The 27,724-nt window shown below is 37.9% G+C and overlaps 1 protein-coding gene across 5 annotated transcripts; it reads left to right on the plus strand.

Annotated features, from left to right (window-relative positions):
* The first annotated feature begins 254 nt into the window (after positions 1-254).
* LOC129236208 (formin-J) lies at positions 255-27,724 on the plus strand. 5 transcript variants are annotated; one of them, XM_054870450.1, is made up of 6 exons: positions 255-360; positions 18,028-18,322; positions 18,400-20,690; positions 23,490-24,700; positions 24,765-24,866; positions 25,477-27,724. In XM_054870450.1, the coding sequence occupies exons 2-6, from the start codon at positions 18,197-18,199 to the stop codon at positions 25,794-25,796; spliced, it is 4,050 nt and encodes a 1,349-aa protein (XP_054726425.1). In that variant the 5' UTR covers positions 255-360; positions 18,028-18,196; the 3' UTR covers positions 25,797-27,724. The 5 variants fall into 5 exon arrangements, with proteins under 5 accessions (XP_054726425.1, XP_054726427.1, XP_054726429.1 ...); XM_054870452.1 differs by lacking the exon at positions 255-360 and adding an exon at positions 428-698; XM_054870454.1 differs by lacking the exon at positions 255-360 and adding an exon at positions 895-1,005.

Here is a 27,724-nt window from a genome sequence, read left to right on the forward strand (position 1 = left end):
GAATCTTTGGAAAATCTTAATAATATGGGGGTTTTAATTTAATTTCATAGAAAGGATTTTTTAAATTACCCCTGTGGCATCATCGTTGTGCCTACTCAGAATTAAAAACACATTGTATGTATACAATCATCGCCTCTCCGAATAATTTGTTTGCAGAGTATTCACTCGGCTATCAACACAAACACAAACACATGTACAATGCGCTGAAGCTAACACAAATGAAGACGGATGAACACCGAATGGAGAAACGTCCGCCATTTTAGTTGCGTGTTGTCATCTCTCAACTGCTGTTCGTAAAAGAAAAATTTTTCGTTGAAAAATCGCATTAAAATAGATTCAAATTGTTCGAAATACATAAAGGTGATAATTCAAGTAATTTTCTTGAGATATATTTAACTCAAGTTTGGTTAGCTGTGAATTTTGCTCTGAAATTAGGCTTTAAAAGTCCAACTGCAAAGTACAAAGTGAAAACGAGAAAGGAAAAAACCAAAGTACAAAAAAAAGAAAAAAATTCCCAGGTCCACTTCTGTTACTGCTGGCGTAATTGGTCGAGGTTCATTTTATTCGTTTCTGAGCGTGCGGATACGAGTCACGATGTGTATTTGTGTTTAAATTTGAGCAGATTTAGTGCCGCTTTGCCACTGATTGTATAATTGTGTGTGGAATGAGGGGAGATCTATAAGTTGTGTATGTATCGGGTAAGCAAAGCAAACGAATGCCAGAAAATGCTCATAAAAGAGAGCGTGGAGAAAAAATTTGCTATGGCGAACAGCTTGTTTGGATAATGAACAACGTACAAAAGCACATACTTATAAAAATACAATAAAACAGGCAAGTGGAGGTTTTTAGTTTATTGCGACGCGATTTCAGTGTCGACTTGAATCGGAGGAATGTTTATATGACAAAGTTAGGTCGCCTGGTGGATTTGCATTAAATTCAGCACGGAGTTAATTTCTTCTTTATTTTCCCCGAACACTCAGGGGTATTGACTGAAGCTGCCTATGGGTATGAGGTCGTTCCCACGACAGTAGAGTATACGCTGTCAGAACTACCGTAAATTTTGTATATCCAGCCGTCAGCCATATGAATAATGTAGGAATAAGGGTGTGCGGTGTTGAAGGAGAATGCGCGAGATAAAAATAAGGAGCGGTTTTGGCGGTGTATTTATCTTTCGATGGAGTACTGTTGGTTGAAGGTTGTTAAATTTTTTTCGCGGATTGGGTGGCGGGGGAATAATTTAACGGGATAAAATTCAGCGATTATGATTTGACTGCCTACGTGATTAATTTGTGTTGTATCTTATATTGAACATTTTTGGGGGTAGTGCAATTATTCGCGAGTAATATTCTATTATTTCATGTTGCATATCAACACAATATATAATTATCATTTTATTCGCAGTTATGATTTGGAAGCTGAACATAAAACATATGTGCGATACCATTGTTTCTAGGGTTTTGATTGCCGGCTTACAAGGAGTGCGACTTTCTTGTTGGGTAATACTTGTTCAAAGATGCATATTTATATACATATGTATGTATGTATGCACATTTCTACGAAACTGGAGAGAACCCCCAGGCTTGCTTCTCCTCTGTTTCATTAGTCATCGGCGGAAAATGAATTGACCTGAAAGCTTTAATGACAATTCAATCGTATGGTTATTGGTGTTTTTACTTGATATATTTGCGTTGCTGAAGTTATTTCACTGTTGCAAACGAATGACGCAGTGAAAAGCAACAACGAAATGAGTGACAATGTGTGCCTGGCATTTCTCACCTTTTATTTGACGGCTTCTCTTTTCATTTACATATATGGAAAGAATTGGGAGGGAAAACATTTCTAGGTGTTGTTTATGAGTACAGAAGTCACTGACCAGAAAGAAGATCAAAAATAGTGTTGCGTGTTCTGCAAATTCGAGTTGTAGTTATTGTACTGAATTGCCGAAAGAAAACTAATTAAATAATTGCGATTTATGATTTATGTAAAGCATGTAATGAATCCATATTTCACTATAAATAGAGTCATTGGAATAAGATACGTTCAACAATTACTTTTTATAAGAAAAATAACGGTAAATTGAATGGCAAAGCCAATGATTGGTTTATGGTATACAAAAATGAAAAATCAAGCTAGGTTTTTCCTAAAAACACTTATTAAAGCAAATTTTCTAAAAAAATCCCAATCATCCTTTTAAGGATTTATTAAATTATTCTTTATAAAACCGTGTTTTTAGAAACTTTTGCTAAAGTATATGAAGTTTATGCCGAAGTGTATGAAGTTTGTTTCAAATTGCGTTTGCCCCTCGATAGACAGTGGCAAACTGTCAACTACATTTTTGATATTCAAGAATTTACTGTAAAATGTCAACTACAATTCTGATACTAAAAATTTTACTGTAAAACCTTCTGCAGTCCGTGAGCGTCTTAATACTAGCTTGATCATTCAATGCCACTTATTTGTATGGTACTTAATGTCAAAAGATATAGACAAATTAATTTTAATTAATCACAATTTTTTTAAAATTTGACATAGTATACTTCTTATAATGGCACGGCCAAATTAAATTCCACTTTATTAAATACACTTTGGGTATACGTATAGCCCGCGAGTGAGACATGGTTATTTTAAAAGTAGTTCGAATTTCACAAAATTTCTATACATTCTATAGGCAATATTACTTTGCGTCACCTAACGCAAAAATGCAACACTACATTCATTCGCTTTGGGAGTGTTAGTTAGTTCTGTCGCTCTCTGCATTCAGCGATGTTGGATGTGTTTGAAAAAGGGGAATGGTTTGATTCACCCGCGCGTTTGTTTTGGCTGTTGGTACAAAGAGCGAAGCAAATACCATTTGCCTTTGACGTCGATAACTGCGATGGGAACAACGACAGTGTACACGAAGAAGTTTGACGTTTCCTGTGTAGTCTGTTAGTGCGGTTCGAGTTTTTTAACTTTGTTCAGTTTACCATATTAAAAGAAAAAAAGGTTTTTGCTTTAAATAATCATGCTTAAATACAAAATATGTTTTGATATATAAAGTGAATAAAATTAAAAGGTGAATACTTGATTAAAAACAAAATTGTTGGAAAAATTTTCATAGGTTATAAGGGAATAACTAAAGAAAAAAGTGTGAGGGATATGAGTTACTAAAATGAACGCCTAACCTATGCGAGAGTGAGAATGTTAGTGACGTGAGAGGATGTGAAACCTGCCAGACGACACAGCTGCAAACAAGGGCCAAATGAAAACAAAAAAGGGCGACGCCGCTGGTAAAAACAAAAGATAAAATAAAAAACTACAAGGAAATGCAAACAGTAGAATTAGGAAAAGGCGATGATCAACATAATGATAATGACCGCGGCCACTATTATGGCCTTTGCCGCTATGCTTGATAAATACGAATCATGGAACAGGAAATGTGGACGGCAGTGAAGTGTACACATATATACAAGTTCCAAAGATGAAATTGTAAAGTGGTTTTAACGGATTTCTGTTGATTCGCAGCTACTTTTGCTGCTGCTGTTGATATTTTCGAGTAATACGTTCTTATGCTTGTAGTTTTTATTCGGTTCCGCGATGTCAATGGACTTAAGAGTAGAAAAATAAATGGACTTTTGGCCAACACAGAATAACAAGCGCTAACCGTGAAAATTGAAAAAAAAAAAAAAGATTTTGAATTAGTTTGGATTTGTTGGTAAATTTTGTGTACTTATTCAAAAGAAATTCAGTGCCAAGAGAAATATAAGAATTATTTTGTGAATTTTCCATCGGTACATCTAACTTAACGTTAGGGTATCTGATATGGCAGTGAAAGAAAACAAGTTTCTGAATAAAGAAGAATCGCCTTCCAATGTAGACGGAGAATGAGGATGGAGTCGTAGAAAAGACATAAAGAAAATAAAAAACGGGCACGCCAATTTCATTCTACGTACCTGAATAACATTTGTGTATACTTTTACTGGAAGTAAAATGAACTTACCTGGACATGCACAGTTTCCCATGCTGTTTAATATGAAGTGCAATAACAATAATAAATACACGATATTGAAAACACGAGTTTAAAGACGTGTTATGTTGTCGGTATTTAAATTTGACAACACTTGTATTTAGTATGAATAACGATAACTTTTTCAGCATCTCTTAATATGAATATTTTCTTTGAATGTACTGAGTCTGCCAGTACTCCTTTACGATATGCTTGCATTAACAAGCTTTATCGAGGTTTCCATTCTTTCGATGCATGAACATGTGATCACAATGGCAATTGATGTTAACATATTTCTATACATACATACATACATCTGCTAATTCCGCTCTAGCAGCTGCAATCCGCCAAAGACAACAATATAAAAAGATTATGATGATGATCATTAAAGCAAGATTTAATGATGTTTTGTGAGCAATCTAATAGTCACCCAGTCAACTAAACAACAAGTTAGTCAGTCGGAGGCAACGTGAGTTGAACAACACCATTATGTATTCTGCTGTGCTGTTGCTTTTAGTGTTATTATCATTCATGCCAATCACTTGTAGTTGCTTTGTCTTCGTCCATTGTACTTATGCTGCTTTAAAGGCGTGTACTTAGTTCTTTTGTAAGCCACATAACTTATAGGTAAAAACTTCTTCGATGCACATACATATCCACATATATTTCATGTGCTTCTACGTCAGTTAATTATAAAGTTCTGTTTGCTCTTTAATGTTTTCCCATTATATGTATATTTAAAACTTTGTTGCTTTATGACGATTTTATTTCTTCGCTGCTATTCTACCTATTTTATTTAAAAACCAGCTTAGAGACACTCTCATATATGGAGTGAAGTATCTGTGAATATAAGTGCTTTGTATTGCAACTCAGTACTTATTTGTATGTACATAAATACACCTATGATCATTAAAATAGGCACGCTGCCTTCATCTATCGATTTCCATGTGCCGTTTGGAAATATTTAGAGCTTTTGTTGAATTTAACTAATTAAGTGAAAATAATAACTAATAATTAAAATCAATTTTTTTCAAAGATGGGTCGTGGGCATTTCACTGTTTAAGGGTAGCATTGCAGGAGCGGAGGCTGGTTGTTAAGGGGTTATATACCTTGTGTTTTTCAAAAAAATCAAAATAAATTTTATTTCTTTATCGTAAAGTACAATCCCTTGAGAACATTTTCCAAAAATTTCATAGAGATCTGAGCAATAGATCGAAAGTTACAGCGTTTTAAATTGTGCGTCGTCACGTCCTGAGCGTACGGCCTCATGCGGCGCTTGAAACTTTAAACGCGATTATCTCAAAAACCTGTTTTTCCAAAAATGCTTTTGCGGTGGACGCGATTGCAAAAAAAGTATTCAACCGATTTTTATAATTTTTTTTTTAAATTGTTCGTAATTGATGTCGCCTCTTAGTGAACGATCAACTTTTTATGTATAAATTTTTATTTTGCAGATATGAATTTTTTAATGCCAATTTTAGGACTGTAGAAGTGGAGTTTTTTAAAAACATGTTCCTATTTTCACAAAAATCAAAATATTTAATATATTGATCGTTCACTAAGAAGATATAACCCTATACTAATGAAATCTTTTCGATTTTTTGATTTCAGTTGACTTGGTGGACTTGAATCGCGTCCACCGCAAGCCTCTTCCAAAAAAAGGGTCTTGGGGGAAAACGCCATAACTCCGCCATTTTTAAATATTTTTACACAAACAAAGCCTTTTTTTTTCTTTAAACATTGTAATATCCAATAATAAAAACTTTTATACAATAAAATTATTGCTACATATCTTTAAAAAAAACCCAACTTTCGCTAATTTCACCGGACCACAAGGTATATAACCCCTTAATCTTCCAAAAAAACAAATCGTACAAATTAATTGCTGAGACAGTCCAAAAATGTTGTTATAAATGCTCTTATGCTGCCAGGCAGGATAACTCATAAAGTTCCCCTGTTGAATTAAGCAAATTAAAGGAAAAGCAAAAGTTGGTGCGGAGAGAGAATGAAAAAAATGGTATCCCATACTTTGGAGCGATGAAACAGAAATAAATTTTTTTGGAAATAATGTTGGGCAAAATGTCAGTTCTGATATGTAGGACCTGTTCAGCTCATGACCAATAAAATGGACGAATTCATTATTATATTAGTATTTGCTAATTTACTTCGTTCCCCCGACTCGTCGGTTCTATTTTACCGGAAATACCGGATTTATTATATATCCGGCCAAGGACTGTTACTTCAGCAGCACCCCCGTACATGTATGGAGAATGTTTTTGCTGCTACAGCACAAACAAATTTATTTACAAGGACATACTCAGGTAGTGATGCTACCATATGATGAGGAGAATATGCCACTTTGGTGGCTATTTTTTTGAAATAATGAAAATAATGTTAAAGTTTTGTATTGGCCGATCTAGTCATCCGAACTAAATCCCTGAAAAACGTTGGGAGATTTAAGGAAGCGAATCGGGAAAGAAACATTCGAAAATAAGATGGATTTATAGCGAAAAATCAAGGAACTATGGTATTCCACCGCCGTAGCCGGATGGGTTGGTGCGTGACTATCATTCGGAATTCAGAGAGAACGTAGGTTCGAATCTCGGTGAAAGATCAAAATAAAGAAAACGGTTTTTCTAATAGCGGTCGCCCCGCTGCAGGCAATAGCAAACCTCCGAGTGTATTTCTGCCATAAAAAAGCACCTCATAAAAAAATCTGCCGTTCGAAATCGGCTTCAAACTATAAGTTCTTCCATTTGAGGAACAACATCAAGACGCACACCACAAATAGATGGAGGAGCTCGGCCAAACACCCAAAAAAGGAGTACGCGTCAATTATATACATATACCAGCTTTAACCCGGGGCCCCGCTCGCGTAGGAGTAGTTTTGAGGGATTTAGGATATGTATATAAAAAACAATAATTGCATAGAAAATATTTTTTTATTATTATAATAACCATAATATTACAATACCCGGCATCCGTTGCTATGCTTCGTTGAATAAAATCAAAACAACGAATCAGAAAAATATCAAGCAAAATTATTTTTATTAATTTTCTATTTCAAACCGTTTTTGAACTTTGCCTTTGGGTCATAGTTGAACAGCTTATGCGGATTATGAAGTCTAGAGTGTGCTATAAATAGTGGGAAATAGGAAAAACTAAGATTTTTTAGATTAAATTTAAGCAAATATTCGATTCTTAGTGACGAATGAAAGTGGTGGCGCGGCTTGGGGGCTGTGGGAAGGGAGTTCCTAGTAACAACTTTCAAGCAAATCGGATAAATTTTCAACATTTTCGTCCGCCATTTTGAATTTTGGGAATCTGACTACAGGTTTGTAATCAGCGACACTAAATACCTTAGGAACACTGCACTTTTCATTATATCTTATCTTGGGTGTAGATATGTAAGTTCCTATGTTCATTTTTTTCCCTACCCCCGTAGACATAAGTACACCCTCTACTCTAAGGGTGCAACAATTTGGGTTTGGGCTTATTTCAAAGAGCAAAGTTCAACCTTCAATTACTGACAATAACGAAGATCGTAGCACGTTAGGGTTCTGCTCCACAATTTTTGAAAAATGGCCAAATACGCTATTTTTAGGGGTTTCAACCCCCTTTTTCTCGAAAACCTGACGTGATGGAAAATTTTTGAACTCGGATTCGTGCTTAGCGCGAAAATTCCCTTCGGGATCACTAGGTCCCATTTTATTCGCAAAACGGATGCAGGGCAGTGTAATTGATATAATTGATATAATGTAGTATAGATCATACAAAAACATTTTATTTAAATATGAGAAATGTGTGCTCATAATATATATGTTTTGCATACTAACAAATTCATGTTGGCGCCTCGGACAAACCATGTAAAATCGGCGTGGCATTCAACGTGTTAAACAGCATTTTTGATCTAGCAGCAGCATCTATTCGTATTTCGTACCTATTTTAATGGCGACATGAATATTTGCTTTTTTATCCTAATGTCACTAGTTTAAGTTTTAAAAGATCCTTCAAATATTATATATATTTGCTATATTAATCCACATACAACAGAATATCTGTTATTATTAATTTACTTACCTATTTTAATGATCATATGTGTATATATACCCTACAAAACACGGCTGTGTATTTAAGGCACCGATTTATTTGTGATGACAGCAGTGAGCAGATTATTAGTCAGTAGTAAAATTATATTGCCATCATACAAATTATTAGTTGCTTTGCCTTTTTAGAACTAAGTCGATATATTTTGTACTTAAATATATCGGGTATTCTTTATTTGCTGCAAGAGAACTATTGATAACTATGGTTTGGCAGCTGAGAATGACCAGCATTTCTGTTTAGTAGGGCTGTTGACTTGCCACATGCATCGTTTAACGACAAAGCAATGCTTCCAAATTGTGCAAATTTACTTCAAGGAGCACTGGTGGCATAATCGGTCCTCAAATCGAAAGGAACTGTCGCTACGGAGAATGGCGAATGCTATCGAGCCATTCTGACTGAATTTTTGTTTCTAAAAATTAATCAGCTAAACGTTGACGACATTTGGTGCCAACAAGACGGCGTATCATTTCTTTTCCCAAACTAATATAAACCCATAATAATTGATAATCGACTGTCTTGCAGGGAACTTATACTTACTTACAGCATATAAATGTAAACTTTCTCAAGCGATAAATTGCAAAGTGGATATACTGAACTAGTGACAATAGGGTCATAAATTCAAAATAGCAGTAATAAAATAACGAAAAAAATATCAGTGAACCGATAATATGGTTATAAACTATTGTAAAAAAGTTGAAATTTATTGAAAAAAAACTGGTTTGTTTACAAATTAGTGCTATGCATGTTTTCAAATTTAAGTTGATCAATAAACTTTGAAGAGAAAAACAATGCATATTACAATAAAATTATTCATATTTTGATACATCGTTTACTTATGAAGTGCGCCAAATCCTGGAATTGACACGGGCTAATCTTGTACCATTCGTCTGGATAAAAAAACCTTTTTACGGATTTTCTTGCAGGTAGTGCTCTCCTCATGATCCGCCACAAATTCTCAAGAGTTTTTATAAAAATTATCGTAGTAATATCCTGTCAAAAAAATTCCTCTGGACATAATTTCAGTAATTTTGTCTTGATTTTGCACTGTCGGACCAACATCTGATGAGCTAAAACACCTCCACACTATAACCATTACACCACCATGTTCAACTGTTTTTTGAAGTGAAACTTCTTAGGCGTCGATGGAGGAGCGAGAATGGAGAGTAGAATTTCAAGGCCATGCAACGTTGTGGGCTTTTTCGTTCCGCGAGAGAGAGAGAAAAAAATGTAACGTAGAGGAAAAGGAGAGAGAGAGAGCTATACCTTATATATATCTTAGATACACTTTAGGCTATTTTTCCTGAGTTTCTTGTGGTTGCTAATTTCTGAGAAATAACACTGCCTACTTTTTGGCGCTTGTTTGTTGGTGCAAACTTGTAGGAAATATATTTTTGGTGCCTACTTTTTGGCGTTATATTTCCTTCGTGCCTACTGTTTGGGGCGTTTTCTGGTCCCAATTTTTTTGGCGTTTTTTTTTGGTGCCTACTTTTTGGCGCTTATTTCCGTTTCCTGGCTAGTGCTTGTGCGTACTATAAAGTGTTATCCATTCCGGCGTCGGATTTATTGGTATTGCCTTGCGGTAATTTGTGCCGTTGCTGCGAGCCTGGAATCGTTGCGTTTGTGCGGGTGATAAACGCTCGGACTAGTGCGCGTTGTTGCCACGGTTTGTGTCCGGCGTTTACCTACACCGGTTGACCCTTCTGCGTCTTTTGTAAAATGTGTCTATTTGTATTCTCTGCAAATGTTGTGAATTTATTTAGATATATATTCTTTCTCTCTCACATCCTCTCTCGGGTCTCTCCCTCTTTCTTTGTCTTGAAAGTTTCACTTCTGTTATGTGTCCTACGCTACACGCACTTTTTTAGTGTACTTGGACTTTAATTCGTGCGGTAGTAGACAACTCACGTAGGGTCTTCCATCATTACCAAACGTATGGAATTTGACCTCGTGATTCCAGATATTTAATTTGAATTTAATTTAATTTAGAACTTTGTTCAAATGTTGATTGGCAAATACCAATCGTTTTGCAATAATTGTTTTTTATACGTGGGTTTTCTGTTGAACGATGCCTCCAATCAAAGAATTTTTCTGAAGTTGTCTTCAAACAAATTGGGCTAATAAATTTACTCCGTAATTCGTAGTTTGCCGCGGCTTAATTATGTGAGCACAGTCGTATTGATCTTTCGCGAAACAAACTCACTTTACCACAAAACATAAAAATATTTAAACCTTCTCGTTCAGTATTACTTTGAACTAGTTTATTCATTAAAAAAAATTTAGTTATGTCAAGGGTTACTATGTTATTTTTGATTGGTTTCAATTTTACTTTGTAGTGACTTAATTGTATGAGCACAAGTGTATGCGAATTTGATTGCAGATTTACGGCTAAAATCAACTGGTCACGTTGTATAAATAAGTGTGTATACATATAGTTTACAAACATGTGCATATACTATACATACATATCGTAAGGGATATCAAATTATTCCGCTTTTATTTCATTACAAATATTTCTTACTGATATGGTGACAGAGACGAGAGTTGGTACGGACGGTATCGTCTTTGTGAATGTTTCAAAAACAATAGCAACAATACCAAAGAAAATGGAATGAAGTCGTAGAAATGAGAACATGACGATAACAAGACAAAATGTATGCAGAATACGTACATGGTACTTACATACATTCATTCCTATATTACATACACACGTATTTTAGATAAAATAAGCTCTCTCTTTTGTATGTCGTTGAAATGGCATTGGAGATCAACAAACACAAATCTGAGTCGAGCGCGGTTTTTCACAACCTTTGATCTCTAAATAAACAATCCGCCACCAATATAATTATTTACATTGACAAATTAATTTTCTTCTTCTCCATGAGCTGAACCGATGGACTATTAGCAAGTGTTGAACGACTTTGAGAGAGGTTAAATTAACACCTTCCTAAACTCTTGCTCCGTTATCGGAGCAGATTATACTTCAGCGTGGGCAAACCTTTTACATTGATTACAACACTTGTCGGCTGTACCAGCGTTAGAAGGATTTGAGTCATGCTAAGACAATGACAATAGTTTTTTTTGTCGGCTTTTTATGACAGATGTGCTCACAGATGTTTGTGAATGGTCTTACATGCCAGCTTCAGATTAATGGCAATTATGATACTCACAAACGAAGTATACGCAGGCAAAAACTTCAATAGAGTTTAAAGGCTTCTTTGCCTAAGAAAGATTCACCTCATTTTAAATCGCAAACATTTTGACAAAATGTGTTTGACATTAGTAGACGTTTAAAAGTAGACTCCATTGTATTGCATAGCAAAAGCAATCCTAAATAGATCAACTTTCCCGGTCGGACTCACACACTCTTGTCGACGCGCAAATGTTTAAAGTCGTCTAAATGCAAATTTACTAAATGTAAATTTCCTCATTTATATTTCCAAAGTGCTATTATTGTTCCTTTCCGTGTGTGTTTATATTTACTCTACTCGTACTATTTTTTATATTAGTTTTTTCGATTTTTTGCAAATTTCACTTTACTGTGTTTTCTTTTTTGTTTGTTTTCTGTGTTCATATTCCTTTTCTTGTTTTTGCATTTGTAAATGTACACAAATAATTTCTGCGCCACCTCGTGCCATACAATCGCTATCATTTATTTTTGCTGACGTGCATACTCCCATATGCATACATACCCATACATAAACACTCTGTGCATAAAGTTTTAATCAGCATGCCGTGTCGTGCCATATAAATGGTTAATAGGGGCGGATTACACGGGGTGGAGGAGAAGGTTTTTGTTTTGTTTTTTGTATTTATTGCCAGACGAATGAAGGCTTTCAAGTACGGTGCGGCGAAGATGGCAAGGGGTTTGATATCGTGTTGCCCACAGTGTTTAGTCATATTTCGCGCGTATTGTCAATATTATTGTTATTGTTGTTAATTCGTACACACGTAAGAGTCGACTGTGCCTGAGTCTGTTGCTGAACATTGACGATGCTGCTACGAAATGTTGTTTACGTTTTGCCTTGTTGTTGTCACAATCGCCTTTCCATTTCTTAGTTTAAATTCTCTTTTGGCGTTCGTGATGTGGTTGTTTCAATGTATTTGATGTGTCTTTAATTCCGCCGATGGTGGTAGTGGCTAAGCAAATAGGCTGTGGTGGGCGTCTGATTATATACCTTGCCGAAGTTTTTTCTTTTACTGTATTCTTGGTTTGCCTTCATAGTATGTTTCTCCTAAATGCACCAACAATGCAAGTGCAGCACAATAATAACAGAAGTAAAAGGGCATGCAACAATAATAACAACAGCGAAAAGTAGAACGTTTTTCTATAGGGCAATGCTAATAAGGAAACCCGTATTCATTTATTCGCTCATTGAAAAACAAACTTTAATTATATGCATATAATACAGTGGCGCGCAATTATATAGAACCAATTAGAAATATTTCTTTTTTATGAAAATTTCCTGGTTTGTTTTTACATAATGAGATTTTTCGTCTTGTAAAAATATGGTGCAGTGAAAATTATTTAAATTATCGTTCATCGTAGGCGAATGATTTTGTGCGTGACTACCATCAGGTTCAAAGCCCACTGTAGACGTGACTCCCATTCGGATTCGGCTTAATACTGTAGGTACCTCTATTTGTAGGAAAACATGAAAACACGAACATACTACAACTACGTCGGGAGTGAGCACGACAAAAAAATTTTTCATTAAACATGATACTAAGAGATGGAATGTATATACATACATTCAGAAATATGTACATATATCATATACACCCCTTAACAGCTAATTAGAAATATGGTATTTTTCTCGTTGATTTTTTATCTATTTTTCCCCTGACGGTGTTCCTTCACATAACGAATGCACGCTTTGGTCAAGCGCTCTTCTAGCCGTAGGTGCGCATAACTGCGCCATTGTGGGTCGTAGAGACCCGGCTCCAGGGACTATGCGAAGCCCGATTTAAATTTTTAAATCGCTAATATCGCCTGAGATCGTTAGTATAATTGTGTGTCAAACGAACCGGAAAGCTATGCCATGTATGGAGTGCCAAGATTTCTGACTAGACACTGCGAACCTGGAAGAAACCTGCAATCGAATGTAAAATATACGCCATTTTGGCCTAATTTTGTTTGCGCTGCATACTTGGATGAAACAGTTAGCCCTTTAAGTTCGTAATAATATTCCCATTGATTACTGAATGAATGAAAAGGAGGGAGGCTTGCACCTCGTCTTTCGTGTCCTGTAGTCATCATAGTAACTCATCTAAACTCAGATCTCGCAATAAATCTAAAATGGAGTGTGGCTAAGTTGAGCGTACGAGCCTTTCTTCCGGTCTACTGCTTTTAGCTCAGCACATAGTTTGGTGCCAGCTTACATATCGTAGCCTTAGCTCTTCACTTCTTAACGGTGTGTTGCCCCCTGGAAAATAATGGTTTGGGGGCCCTATTTATAGTGAGGCCGCAGCCTCTCTATCTAATAAATCCGCTACTTCTTTCCCCGATATACCTCCATATCCTATGACCCCTAGCAAATTCAATTGCCATGTATTCCAGCGCCTATGCCTTCAGGTGTTCCATGCCAATACTTTTGGAGTTTCCTTTCGAGAGCAGGTTTAATCCAGTTGTCCAGTTCGATCCTGGATTACTTCTCAAATTTAAATGGGAGAAAGTGGCAGCTGTAGGTGCAACAATTTTATGCTCTTAGATGAAATCACTTTTCCTTTACTAAAATCTCTAGTAACATTAAATAGGGTGTGCTTGTTTGATTTCTCGTCAGCTCGAGTACTTCGTCCAACGCTGGTGCGCATCGCTTCCGTGATGTACTCGCATGTTACGCGTTGAAGCTTAGTCAGTGCTGCCCGTATTTTCGAAAAGGTGGTTCTCGATACCCATGCGATTGGTGTCGCAATAAACCATCTCAGGATTTTTGGGCTACAATCCCAGGGAATAATGACAGTCGGACTCCAGAACAAAGTTCTGGTTCAAAGTTCTTTACATTATATTGCAAAGGGCATTCTCGAATTTGCCCTTGCATGTTACAACGTCGTCCGCGTATCTTTGATAGCGAATGCCGTTGTAAGTCAGCATATACAGTAAGTCATCGACAACTAGGTTCCATAGTAGGTGTGTTAGGATAGTCTGTTACTGAGGACGGTATATTGTTGTTCCTCGCCAAATATTCTGAAGCAAGAACTACATCTTTACCTTGTTACTATCTTTTGAGCCAGTATTATGGCCAGCTGCCTCGAGGTAAACATACGTACTATGACGGCCGTGGTCGCTACTGCGCGGTGTAGGTTGATCTGAGCTACTGTAAAGTTTGAGCCGTCCTGTGATTTGCTTGCCATAAGTAGGTCCAGTGACTTGTATGGGTGCTGCAGGCCCAGTGACTTGCCTGGACTTCCCATCTGAATATACTGCTATCTCGGTGGGCATGGCTGACCCCTGGACTATTTGGGCACCTAATCATTGCCATCCGCAGTGAACATGGCTTCCGGCTGCATTTCTTTATCTCCGCCAGCCTTCTGTCAACATGTTCGCACGGTTATATATATAGATATATGTATGTATATATATTTCAGGGAAATGTAAAATAAATGTAAAAGGACTATATAGCGTAACTTGAACCATAAAGAAAAGTATAGCTTGAACCAGCGTGCGTAGAAATCGTTACGTATATTTTGTATACGTTTCCTAAGTTTCTCCGCGATGTGGGTTTTCAGTTTCTTCATTACCTCAAATAAAAGTTAATCTTTAACTCTTTACAATATGCCACAAACAAAAATACGCAATGCAGTAGATATTCTACGAATACAAAATAATTTTTGCTCTTTAGATAAAATAGTAGAAATAATAGAAAAATAATAGCATAAACTTTCCGCATACATAGTTGTTGGGATGACAGCTCTTGGTTGGAGCTATAGTAGGAACGATGGCGTACCTATGTATAATATATATGTAGATGTTTGGCTTTCTAAAATGATGCCAACAATTTTAAAGATAAAGTTATCAAGTAATTTAAAAAATTGTATTTAAAAATGCATAGTTCGCTTAACACGTCCATTAATGTTTTGTTGAAATTTACTATGTGACCGGTGATTTTAGAACTCGAAATTACTTTGGGAGGCGTGTAATAATACTACGATAACTTTTTTCACACCAATTTATTTACACTTTTCCAAATATCAGTGTTTCATATAATAATAACATCAACCCACTTCAATGGGTTTTTCTCAATTTTATACCAACGTTCTTGTTGGTGATAAGTATCTAATTGTTTCACGGCACAAATATTATGCCGCTATCTAAACTTTCTTCTATTTCCAAATCACTGTTCTCACCTTCACGACTACTCGGTACATCAAAAAATATTCATAAAAGTGCTCCGCAAACGAAGGTATACAACTGTAAGGGGTTATATACCTTGTGAGCCCGAAAAAATGTACGATTGTCATAATTTATTTTTAAATATGTTTTAGAACTTTTATTCAAATGAGGCATATATCTTACTGAAGGGTAACTCTCGAAGAATACATTTTGGTGTTTTTATTTTAAAAAATGTTATTATTTATTGTTGATATCGCCCCTCCCCCGAAACGCCGTTTTTTGGAAGAGGCTTGCGGTGATCACGGTAGCGCATGAACAGTTCAACTGAAATCAAAAAAATTAAATGATTATTGTAGAAAAATGTTTTTTAGTGAATCTGAACGGTTTATTTACCCAAAAAAATTTTTTCTCGATATGAAAGCCGCTTTGCACCAAAAAAACGACTTTTGAGGGGTTGAAAAAAAAAAAATTAATTCCAGCGAACTATGCAAATATTTATAAAAAGTGAACCGTTCAGATTCACGAATAATTAAAAAAAAAGTTTATGCAAATCGGTCAAATAGTTTTTGATAGGTAAATAATGATCACCGTGACGGTAATTTTCAAAAAACATGACTTCGAGATAATCGCGTCTAAAGTTTTGCGTGCACTTCTCGTTCCAAGAAAGGTCGCGCGCTTTCACGGTCTGTAACTTTCGTTCTAGCGCTCCGATCTTTATGATTTTTTGAATTTATATTTTTAAGATGATGTACTTTTAGATTATTCCATAAACAAAATTTTCGATTTTTTAGTCCAACACAAGGTATATAACCCCTTAAGGCACCTTTTTGAAGAAAAACAATCGGTGTCAATTGAAAAGCGTTTTTATTCATTAGATAAATTCTTATTTACAAAAAAAAATGTTTTTTTTTTTTTCATTGACAATAATAAAAAATTGCTTCCCCTGACGTAACTGATTGGGCTGCTCAGGTACGTCTGAGTACGATTATTCATCAGAAGATATGTCGCTTCTTGGAAAAACAAAAAAAAAAAAAAAATTTTTTCACGTGAGAGCCACAAGTCTACTCAATAATATATTAAAAATTCAAACCAATCGCGCTAACGCGCTTATAAAGGGTTTTCCAATAACAGGTGTTACCGGTGAATGGATTGCGCTATCGAGAGATGATAAACGATTTTTTATGGCCGGAATTGGATGGTATTGATCTGGACAACGTTTATTTTCAACAAGACGGCGCTACGTACCACACAAGCGACGAAACCATTGATCTTTTACGGGAAAAGTTTCCGGACTGTGTTATCTCTCGAAGAGGGGATCACAATTGGCCACCGAGATCTTGTGATTTAACACCTTGTAACTTTTTTCCTTGGGGCCACGTGAAAGAGAAGGTCTACGCCAACAGCCCAGGGTCGATTCAACACCTTGAAGATGGAATTCGTGAGGCTATCGAGGACAAAGGGCAGCCACTTTGCAATTTGGTTATGGAAATTGCATGAAAAGGATATTGTCCTGGAAGCGTGGTCGTGGTGGTCATTTGCCTGATGTTGTTTTCCGGTATATTAACGGTTTTATTAACGGTATACCTACCTCTTTATAATGAAATAAACATCCGATCATTTATATTAAAAAATAGCATTTTTCTTTGAATATGAAAATAACACCTCTTATAACCCTTTACCTGGGCGTCGTACTACAAACCGGTCTCGTTTTAAAGGACTGTAACGTTTAAACTACAAGGAATTTCAATATAAAAATTTGCAAGTATATTTTTGAGAGTATAAACTATCATAACATGAAAAAAAATTTTTTTTCGAAATTCTAGACCAGAAAGGTGCCTTAAAACAAAATTAATAAATACTATGATTATTAATGTATGCACCAATCACTGCGAAATTAAAACCGAACTGAAAACTTACTTAGAAACACAATGGATATCGTTCAATAGCAGTACAAAATGCCGTTATAACGAAAGCAATCAATGAATTGTTATTGTTATTGAATCATGCTTATTACCAAAACGAGATATGTATGTCGTTCCCGGTCACCAATAAATGTCTAATGAAAACAAGAAATCTCGTTCCCGGGCGTCAATGTGTTAAATACTAAATAATAAATAAGCATGCGCAACAGAGTTTATTGCGAGCCCACTTTTTTTCTATGATCATTCACTTACCAACGAAAACGAAGGCAGATATTTCGCGAATTGCAATCGAATTTTTCGCCAACCTGGCAAGCCTGTGCAAAACATTTGAATTCTGCCGATTTGTGGGATTTCATGACACCACTTTATAGCGTTTGCTGTTCATGAAATCTTATATAGTAAGATAATATATTTGTGCATCATTTAATACCCCTTAAACTTTGATCCAAAATATTTTGTTTCTCGTTTTTGTTTCAATGCGAAATCTAAGAAAAATATCTAAACACGTTTTTCTTATTATTTTCGCCAATCTACATGGATGCATGTAAGAATTTGTTGTTAAAGTTAAGAAGTGTATAAACAACGATATGTAGTTTTCTTTTAAAATCTTAAAGACGGATAATTTGAATCTTGATTCTGTAGTATAAAGATGTTTCAACTTTTGTTTGCTCTTTTTTTTATAGATACTTTAAATACAAATTTACACAACACACTTTAATTGCAAGCGCAACTGGAGAAGTATCTACTTAAAGAAGAATAAACAACAACAGGAAACTTGAAAATCCAACCGCAATCAGCTACGGTGCAAGCGTGTAAGAGAGAGGAAATATTTCGAAAACTGTAAATTTGGACATGTCATGTCAGCAAGTATCACGACTCATTACAACAGCAACAACGTCAGTTTCATCTGAAGATCAGGATCCGTATGTGTTCACAGAAACAGTGCCAACAACGCCACCCATTTTATTTAACACACAGGTGCTTATTGCTCCAAATTGTTCCTTTTTAGAATCACATTTTATCGGTAATTGAATATGTTTTCGATATATGTGTAGAAAACGCGAAGCAGAGTATTCATAGACGCACAAGCAGTAACATCAACACCAACACCAACGCCAACTCCAACGCCAACACCAATACCAACACCAGCTGTAACTACAACAGCCCCAACCATAGCAATACCGACGGCGGCGACACTAACCCTCGTCACAGCCACCGCTAACAAACGACCGCAAACAGCAATAGTTACAACCAACGCAAAATTAAAATTCAATCAGAAACTGCCATTGGGACCATTGAATGGAAATAATACAAAAACGCAGGCGGCATCGACGTTGGCTGCTGCAACGGCCCACAATGGGCCCACAGCAGCAACAACGGCAAAAACAGTTTTGCCTACAGCTGTGAAAACTACAAATTCGCTATCTCAGAGGCAACAGCAGCAGCAGCATCAGCATCAGCATAAGAAAGCTCTGAATGTGTGTATAGTGCGACCGCAGCAACAACAACAACAGCTGACTACAACAGTGCGACCGCACTATAAGGCGCAGCAGCAGCGAAAGCAAGTATCATCGCCACCTCCATTACTGCAACACACACCGTCGCTATGGCAGACGCCATTGCTTCTGAACACAGCATCTGCCGTGGTAAGCCCACCGACATCACCCGCATCGTTGCCCTCCCCGCCACTGGCGACCGCTTTTACACCCACGCCAGTACCGTCGCCGACTGCTGCTGCCACGGCTATGGTCAGTCCGCTGGTTGCAGTTTCAGCGGCCCCGTTGCCACCATCTAAATTCCATCATAACACACTGGCACAGCATTTGCAGAAAGTAGAATGCATTAAAAAGCCAAAGAAATCGATTGCAGTCGTCGAGTTTCAATCACAACAAAATATTCAGGAACAGCAAGCAGTATTGAAGCCACAACAGCCGCAACAGCCGCAACAGCAGCATCAGCAGCGATGTGATGCAGGCACGAGAACTGTCGTTGTGCAGCCGACGTCAGCGCTACTGCACGCACATGTGACCCAACAACCCCAAGCACAGGCGAAAATGAACAAGCCCATTGTAGCCACAACTTCTGCTCCGCCCCCATTGCAGGCAATTCAGGCGGTTTCACCACCACAACATTCCGATTCCGATTTGAATGAAATTCCAGTGAATGTTATATTTCGCAAGCCTCAAGCGAGCGAGATTTTACATTCACAACTCGGTGACAGCGTAAGTGTGACTGCCTTGGGCAAAGGTGTAAGTCGCAGCAGCAGTGAAAGTGGTAAAACAATGGTAAATAGCAGGAATTCTGCAGTGGAAGCATTCAAAAAGAACTCAACTTATATGAAAGCGAAGAACGTAAAAATTATCTCATCCAACACGCAGTCAAAACCAGCGTCTGCTTCAGCTGTGCTCACAGAAACTGCAGCAGTGACAAAGCCGAGTTTACGGCCCGCTCCTCATGTGTTACGTGACATTGTTTTCACGCACCCTGGTCCCGCGAAAATTACACAGAGTAACGATGCTTTGATAACACCTGCCCACACATATAGTGCACCTTACCAACCACCTGCAGCTATACCTAAACCGCAGCAAAATATGTCTTCCATGGCAAAGCCACCACCGCCTCAACCGCCACAACCGCTAAATTATGACACTACAGCCCCTGCTCAATATGTGCGTAAGCCAGTGACAGGTGTTAAAAACATCCGTGCAGAAGAGAAGTGCGCGCAGAAGATTACAGATGCACACAAAGTAATGGCTGCGGTCAAAGCCAATACGCCTGCTGTGAAACACGCGCCCAAACCAAAAGCAACTGCCACGCCAACGGTGTCGAGAAGCAACAATGCCTTGCCAACGTTCATAAAAAAGCGCAGCCGCAAAATGGGGCCATTGCATTCAGCCTGCGATAACCAAATGCTGACAAATGGTACTACTTTAATTGAAAGTAGCAGCAATGGACAAAACAAAGGTAATTGCCGCGCTGTGGCCGTGGTGAAGATGGCCACTGCAGAAATTGAAGCCGATACAACTTTGTTGGCATCCGCCACAGTACTCCCGTATTGCATGCAAAAACATTGGTTGTATATTACCCGCGAAATACAGTTAGTTGGAAGCGTTTGTGTGGTTGCAACTGCAACCGGCAAAGGTGTTGGCAATTTGGATGCAATTTTAGCGCCGACAGCAAGTGAACGTGAGTCGCGCATTACGCAGAGAAAAACGCTGCTGCGACGTCAAGCGTTACAACTGCTCTCCACACATTCGTTGCAAAAGTTGCCAATCCAGGCAGCCAAACGTCGTTTGATGTGCGTTGATCGTTTGTTGCGAAAGTACGAACGTCATGGCATAGATGAGTAAGTTTCGGTTTTATTTTAGAGTTTCCGTTTTGTTATTGAATATATTTTTCTTAATTATTTGTATATCTGTGTGCACCAATGCGCTAGGCTATTGATGCTCTTTATAGCGCAGAAGAATTGAGATAGGTATAGAATGAATATACCAAACTATTCACAATGAAGAAATATTTAAGTCTATGCAGGAGCAGCGTTCGTCTGTCCGACTATGGTAAAGGGAATATGGGTTTGATGAGCTGTGAAAATTACCCATGACTTCCGACTGTCGAAATATTCACTAAAATTTGTAATTTCATCATGTATCGTTTCAAGCTTACCGATCGTTTGGAATTTATTTAAAAGAATTTTTATGTCCCCCCTTTTTTGGCACAGCGGCTATGTTGACAAACTTAATTCTTAATTCTTACCTTACAAGTCGAAATCATCGAAAGCCATTGGCCCTGACGGATTAAACGCGCTGATGCTGAAGCATCTGGGAGCCCTGGGAGTAGGATTCCTCACAAGGGTCTTCAATTTGTCCCTGGCCACTCTCATCATCCCTGACAAGTGGAAAGCAGGGAGAGTGGTCCCACTACTGAAACCTGGGAAACCCGCCAACCGAGGGGAGTCTTATCGGCCGATAACTCTCCTTTCCCCAGTAGTGAAGACACTTGAAGCCCTCCTACTCCCACTCTACACGACACACCTGGCCCCAGCCCCACATCAGCACGGATTCCGACGAGTGCACAGCACCACCACGGCACTCACCGCCATAAACGCCCAGATAAATCGCGGGCCTAACCAAAACCGCCCCTGCGAGAGGACTGTCCTAATAGCGTTGGACCTAAAGAAGGCTTTCGATACAGTCAGCCATTCCACGCTACTAGATGATATTTATCAGTCGACACTCCCGCCAGGGCTGAAGAGGTGGTCCGCGAACTACCTGAGCGGTCGGCACTCGTCAGTGATTTTTCGAGATCAAATATCAAAGCAGAGGAAGATTAAGCAAGGCGTACCGCAGGGTGGTGTCCTTTCACCCTTGCTTTTTAACTTCTACATCTCGAAGCTCCCCCAACCACCAGCGGGAGTTTCCCTGATCTCATACGCTGACGATTGCACGATAATGGCGTCGGGCAATGACATCGATGGCCTGTGTTCCAAAGTGAACAACTACCTCACCGACCTTTCTCGCTTTTTCACTGCGAGGAATCTCCAACTTTCCCCCACCAAGTCCACGGCGACCCTTTTCACCACTTGAACAAAGGAGGTCAAGCTGTCTCTTAAGGTAAAAGTCGACGACACACCAATTCCGACTGTAAATAACCCCAAAATTCTGGGTGTAACCTTTGACAGCTTGCTCTCCTTCTCTGCGCATACAACCGCAATTGCCACAAAAGTCCAAAATCGCAACAAGGTCCTCAAATCGCTGGCCGGCAGCACTTGGGGCAAAGACAAAGAACTGTTGCTTTTGACATTTAAGGCAATTGGCCGGCCGGTTCTAAACTATGCTGCGCTTGTCTGGTCGCCTGGAACTAGTGATTCGCAGTGGACAAAGCTACAGACATGTCAAAATACCGCCATTCGGACAGCGACCGGGTGCCTCCTGATGTCACCCATCCAACACCTTCACAACGAGGCACAAATGCTCCCAGTAGCGGAGCACAACAAACTGCTCAGCAAGCAGTTCCTGCTGGGGTGTTACCGCAAGTTTCACCCCTGCAGACACCTGCTTGAGCCTGAGCCGCCTCCCAGGCACGTCAGGAGACACCTCCTAGACTACGCTGACGAACTCCAGGACAAAACTGACCGAAACCTACTGGACCGGACAGTATTTAGACAGTCAATAAACGACATTCAGCGGGAGACCGTTACCACCTTCATGAACTCCCGTCCTGTGAATGCCGTAATCGGAGTCCAACCACCACCTATCGCAGATGAAGAGCTCCAGCTTCCCCGTGAGACTCGTGTAACATTGGCACAATTACGTTCTGGATATTGTAGCAGGTTAAACTCTTACATATCCAGAATTGACCCCGACATACCAAACACATGTCCGGCATGTGAAGGTACCCCGCACGACACTAACCACCTCTTCATATGCCCCCTCAAACCGACTCATCTAACCCCCCTCTCCCTCTGGACCCAACCTGTCGAAACAGCATGTTTCCTGGGCCTACCCTTAGATGAGCTAGACGAACACGACCGATGATATACTTACACTGACAGGGCTAACTATGCTGTTAAAACAAACAACAACAACAACAAACTTAATTCTTACCTTTCGATAAGTTGCTCTACTTGGGGCAAAGACAAAGATATGTTACTGGCTATTAAAGCAGTTGGTTCTAAATTATGCTGCCCCTGTCTGGTCGCCTGGAACTAGTGATTCGCAGTGGACAAAGCTCCAGACATGCCAAAACACTACAATCAGGACAGCCCGGGATGCATCCTGATGTCCCCCCCTACAAAAACAACAAGAAGCTTAATTCAATCGAAGTCGGCGCGATCATTTGAATAATTTGTTATTCCATACATAGTTTCATGAATGTTGTTTTAAAATTAAGCCAAAATCAATTTGATATCCACGCCGTTGTTATTTTATTTAATACATTTTTTTTTGTATCGCTCTTATCTGGTTACCCATAAAGCTCGCGTAGACTTTTCTTGACTGTTCCCAGGACAGTGGGGTTATCGTCACCAGAAGGGCGCGGCCAGGGCCTGCTACTTCAGCAGTGATTCTACGATATTTTTTGTATATTTTGTTTTTAGTTGTTTTCAAAGTGTGCTTTTCATTAATTGTTAATTATTTACATTTTATAGCATAACTACCCACAATAAGTGCAATGTCGTTGGCTGTAGCAAGAGCGTCCTTGAGATGGCACTACAATGTGAAGATCACATTGTGGACAATATATCGCAGCACATTTTCTTGCCGTGTACGGCGAAATTCGCCGATAATACCCAATGCCGTATACCCGTTTTTGACGTAATACACGACCTGCCCTTATGCCAGGAGCATTCGCGTAAGCGTGACGCTTACAATCAGAACGTGCACGATCAACAGGCAGGGATTCAGAAATTGGCAGATTCCGCTATTGCCACAACTCAACCTTCTTTGGATTGTGATGCAGGAGATTTGCTGCTGCAGTTACAAAAAATTCAACACAAACATAAGCAGCAGCAGCAACAGCGACAGATTTATACACAACAGGACCTATATAATACCGTTGGGAAGAGCAAAAAATCTGGCAATGGAAAAGTGACGGCTACGCGTAAGCGTAAGGCACCGAACGCAGCAGCAACAGTCGGGCGACCACAAAAGCGACCACGAAAAGTAGGAGTGAATGGGACGCCGACAACGCCGGTCGTAGCCGCAGCTGTAGCGCCGCTACAATTGACATCAGCAGTGCTTCAGCGCAAAAGCAGCACCACTTCGCTAGAATCAATAGCAAGTAATTCGCAATCGTCTAATTCACAGCCGCATTACATTTCCTCGAATATGAATGCTCAAGTTCAGGGGAAGATCGCAATGCCTGCACTGGCACCACTCAGCGGACGCAATGCTCCAGTCGTAAGTAGCACTGTGTCGCCGGTATCTGCTCCGAAACGTAAGCTTAACTTTAGCACTGTGAGCTGCAGCGATAATGGGGCAACACTAGCAGGCAATGATGTTATGTCTCAAGATTTGAAGCCACATGAAATTAACCAGTTAGTGGCACAGTTCTCCGTTGCAGTGAACAATAATAATAATAACAACAACAACAACAGCAACAACAATGAAAATAGCAACAGTTTGAATGCATACAGTAACAGTAGCATTAATAACTGTTATAATTATATCAGTGCAAATTGTGATTCCAACTTCACATCGGCGCTGGGCTCGTCTTCGTCGTTGCCTTCATCAACAGAGGAATTATTCCGCCAAGAGTTGCTAAGTGTTTGCGAAAATAGCTCAGCATATGCCAGTTCCGAGGATACCGGATTGGGTGGATTGAGTGAGACAGAATTGATGGTGGGCCCCAATGATGCAGGTAAGCCGTGTTAGAGAAATTCTTAGCAAATAACGTGAAATTGTTTTTTAACGTTTTTGTACAGACGATATACCGCTGGGCGACACACGGCTACTAGAGGAGCATGATCTAGCAAATGTGCTTAGTGCGCTACCGGAAGATGCATTCAATGAATTATTTACAGCAGGTAAATAAAGAAATTCCTCTCAGAAATCAAGTTTAGTTAGCGTATTAAGTTGAAATAGGGTTTAAGTTTCTACTAGGTTGTTCAATAAGTTGTATGGTTCTATAAGAGAAGGCGTTGTTACTACCCAAAGTTTCTGTTTTTTTTTTTTTTTTTATATTGGTACACTCTTCATTGAAGCTTCATTTCAATCTGTCAGTTTATTCTTTGTTTACAAGCCATTTTATTTTCTACAATGGAAAAAATCAAGTGGCGTGCAGTGATTGAATTTTTGTTTTTGGAAAGCTTAAAACAATGGAAATTTATGAACTATCATCACTAGTATAGTAGAAAGATGGGTTGCTGAATTCAAACATGGTTGTATAAGACTTGAAGACCATCCACGTCAAGGACGTCCAAAAACAAAAAACAGCAACATGTGTATTGATGTTCAGGTAGACTATACTGAATAATAAAGTGAATTTCAAACCATAAAATTGTGTTTTTCTTATCGAACCGCAAAACTTATTGAGCAAGCTAGCATATTAAGATTGGTCTTAACTTAGTTATGCCTACATTTTCTTTGTTTCCTTTACATAAACTATTGATAAATTAATTTTTGCAACACTTGCAGTGCATCAAGAAGAGCGTGAAGAAGTCGAACGAGCACTCGAATTGGCTGACAAACATTTAAAAACTTTACAACAAACCATCGGTTCAGATATTCATTTCTTAGAAGATTTTCCAGGCGACGACGAGATCTTGGCAGATACTGATGCTATGTGCAGCAAAATGGATATTGTGTCATCGGTGATGGGCTCGCCAGACGCCACATCCGGCATTGACACTTCAACACTGTTTATTGACAGTGGTAGCAACAGTGCAGGAGGAGGAGGAGGCGGAAGTGTACACTCGAACAATATCGCTGACATACGAGGTCTTGTGCAAACGTAAGTTTTGGGACCATTTAACAGCGGTTGGTGGCCGCCGGTTAGGAATATGTGTCAGTGGAAACTAAAGGAATATAAATGCGTATGGCGTTTGGGGAATGTAAAAGCATTCTTTTAAATAATGATGAAAAGATAAATGGAAAAAATAAAAACAAAGAAAATGGAAGAAAAATTATAAAAGTAAAAGATTAAAAAAATAATAGTAAGCTATTTTATAAAAAACAAGGGTTGGATTAACATTTTAGCAGTTCGAGCTGATATTAATTTTTGTTTTATATTATTTTATATATTGTATATAACGAATGAATATATATATATATATACATATATATGTATTGTACATGTCAATGTATGTAAATATATATATATGAAATTGTGTATATATAAAGCTATCATTTTTATTACGTTTCTACTTGACTTGAGCTGCTGCGAAAATGGTACATGCGCGAATTGCTGGAATGTTTTTAAAGTCCTTACTTCTAATTATTAATAACGATATATTTTATATATAATTATGCTAACTAATACAGAGATATATATATGTATATGTAAATATATATACACATATATATATGTTTGCAAGGAGAAGCGCTAAACTCATACTGAAATCCAGCGTTTAAATTTCACAGACGATATACAGTTCGTACATACAAACCGTTGGCATATAACGGTATACAAGTATGCTATACAATTGAAAAAAATATTCAATGGTAACATCAGAAACAATGAAATATGCAAAGAATGGGAAGAAAAAAATAACGATTATCGTTGCACTCAGTGAAGAATCACTGCAACAAACGTTAACTTACTTGATTTAGGAAGTAACATTGTAAGGGTGAATACTGTAACTTGGTGAAATTATGGGAAATAAAAAAGAGGATACGAAACTTAATGGAAAAATTAGAAAAGCTACCGGACATGTAAGAAAGAAGCGAAAGGATACCAGTAGCTTTATAAATTGAGCGAATTCTTTTGCTTATAATAAGTGAGTAAGTGTTAGGGATGTTGTAACAAAGCAAAAAAAAAAAATGTACATCCATATTCATTATTGAAGTGGGTTGGGTTAGTGTTTAATGGATGTTCATGAAAAATGTTGCTGATAAAAACTTCGTAAGCACCTCTATATAAATTAGTTTGAAAGCTACTACGTCTGGTTCTTTGTTATTTTTTTTGTTTATGTTTTTGTTTTTTAAAAGCTGCACTACTCGAAAATCGCATAACCAGTTCTTAACATTTGCTCTGTTTACTAAATCAAAAGATTTTGTCAATTTGAAACTTTTAGACTCTAAAAACAACTGAAAAGTGCGTTTAATTTCAAGTTGCACTAAAAAGAAACATTGAAAGAAAATCTTAGCAAAAATGCACATGCGTAAATTTAAGGCACATCGAAAGACGAAGAAAAAAAGAAACAAAAAACAACAACAGCTATGCAAACCTGTTGGCTTACTTTTGTTTGCTTTTTTTTGCAATGCCGTCCAAAGTGTGATTTTATAGCGCACCCAAAGGCATCGCAAACAACTGTGTTGGACTGAAACAAAAAAAAAACGTCTGCTGATAAAATTAAAACTGAAAGTGTAATAATAACCGATAACCCATTAGACAACCCCGTATTGTATTATTATATAAATTATACTATGAATATATATAACTATTGTATATGTAACTACTACTTTAAGAAAATGCTTTATACACTTTTAAATTTTGTTTTTATTTTTACTCTTAATTTTGGTTTTCATTGTTTCCTCAACAAGCGATTAACTTCTATGTATGTACTATATTTATCTAAATTTAAAATTGGAAAATGTTTTTATTTTATTTTCTTATTTGAATATGTGTGTATTTACAATTTAGTGATAAATGGCTTTAGTTAAATGTAAAGTAAAAACAAATGTGAAACCGAAAGTAAAGAAAATATGAACAATGAGAAATTGA

Source organism: Anastrepha obliqua, chromosome 1 (genome assembly GCF_027943255.1).
Source record: "Anastrepha obliqua isolate idAnaObli1 chromosome 1, idAnaObli1_1.0, whole genome shotgun sequence".
Classification (NCBI taxonomy): Eukaryota; Metazoa; Arthropoda; class Insecta; order Diptera; family Tephritidae; genus Anastrepha; species Anastrepha obliqua.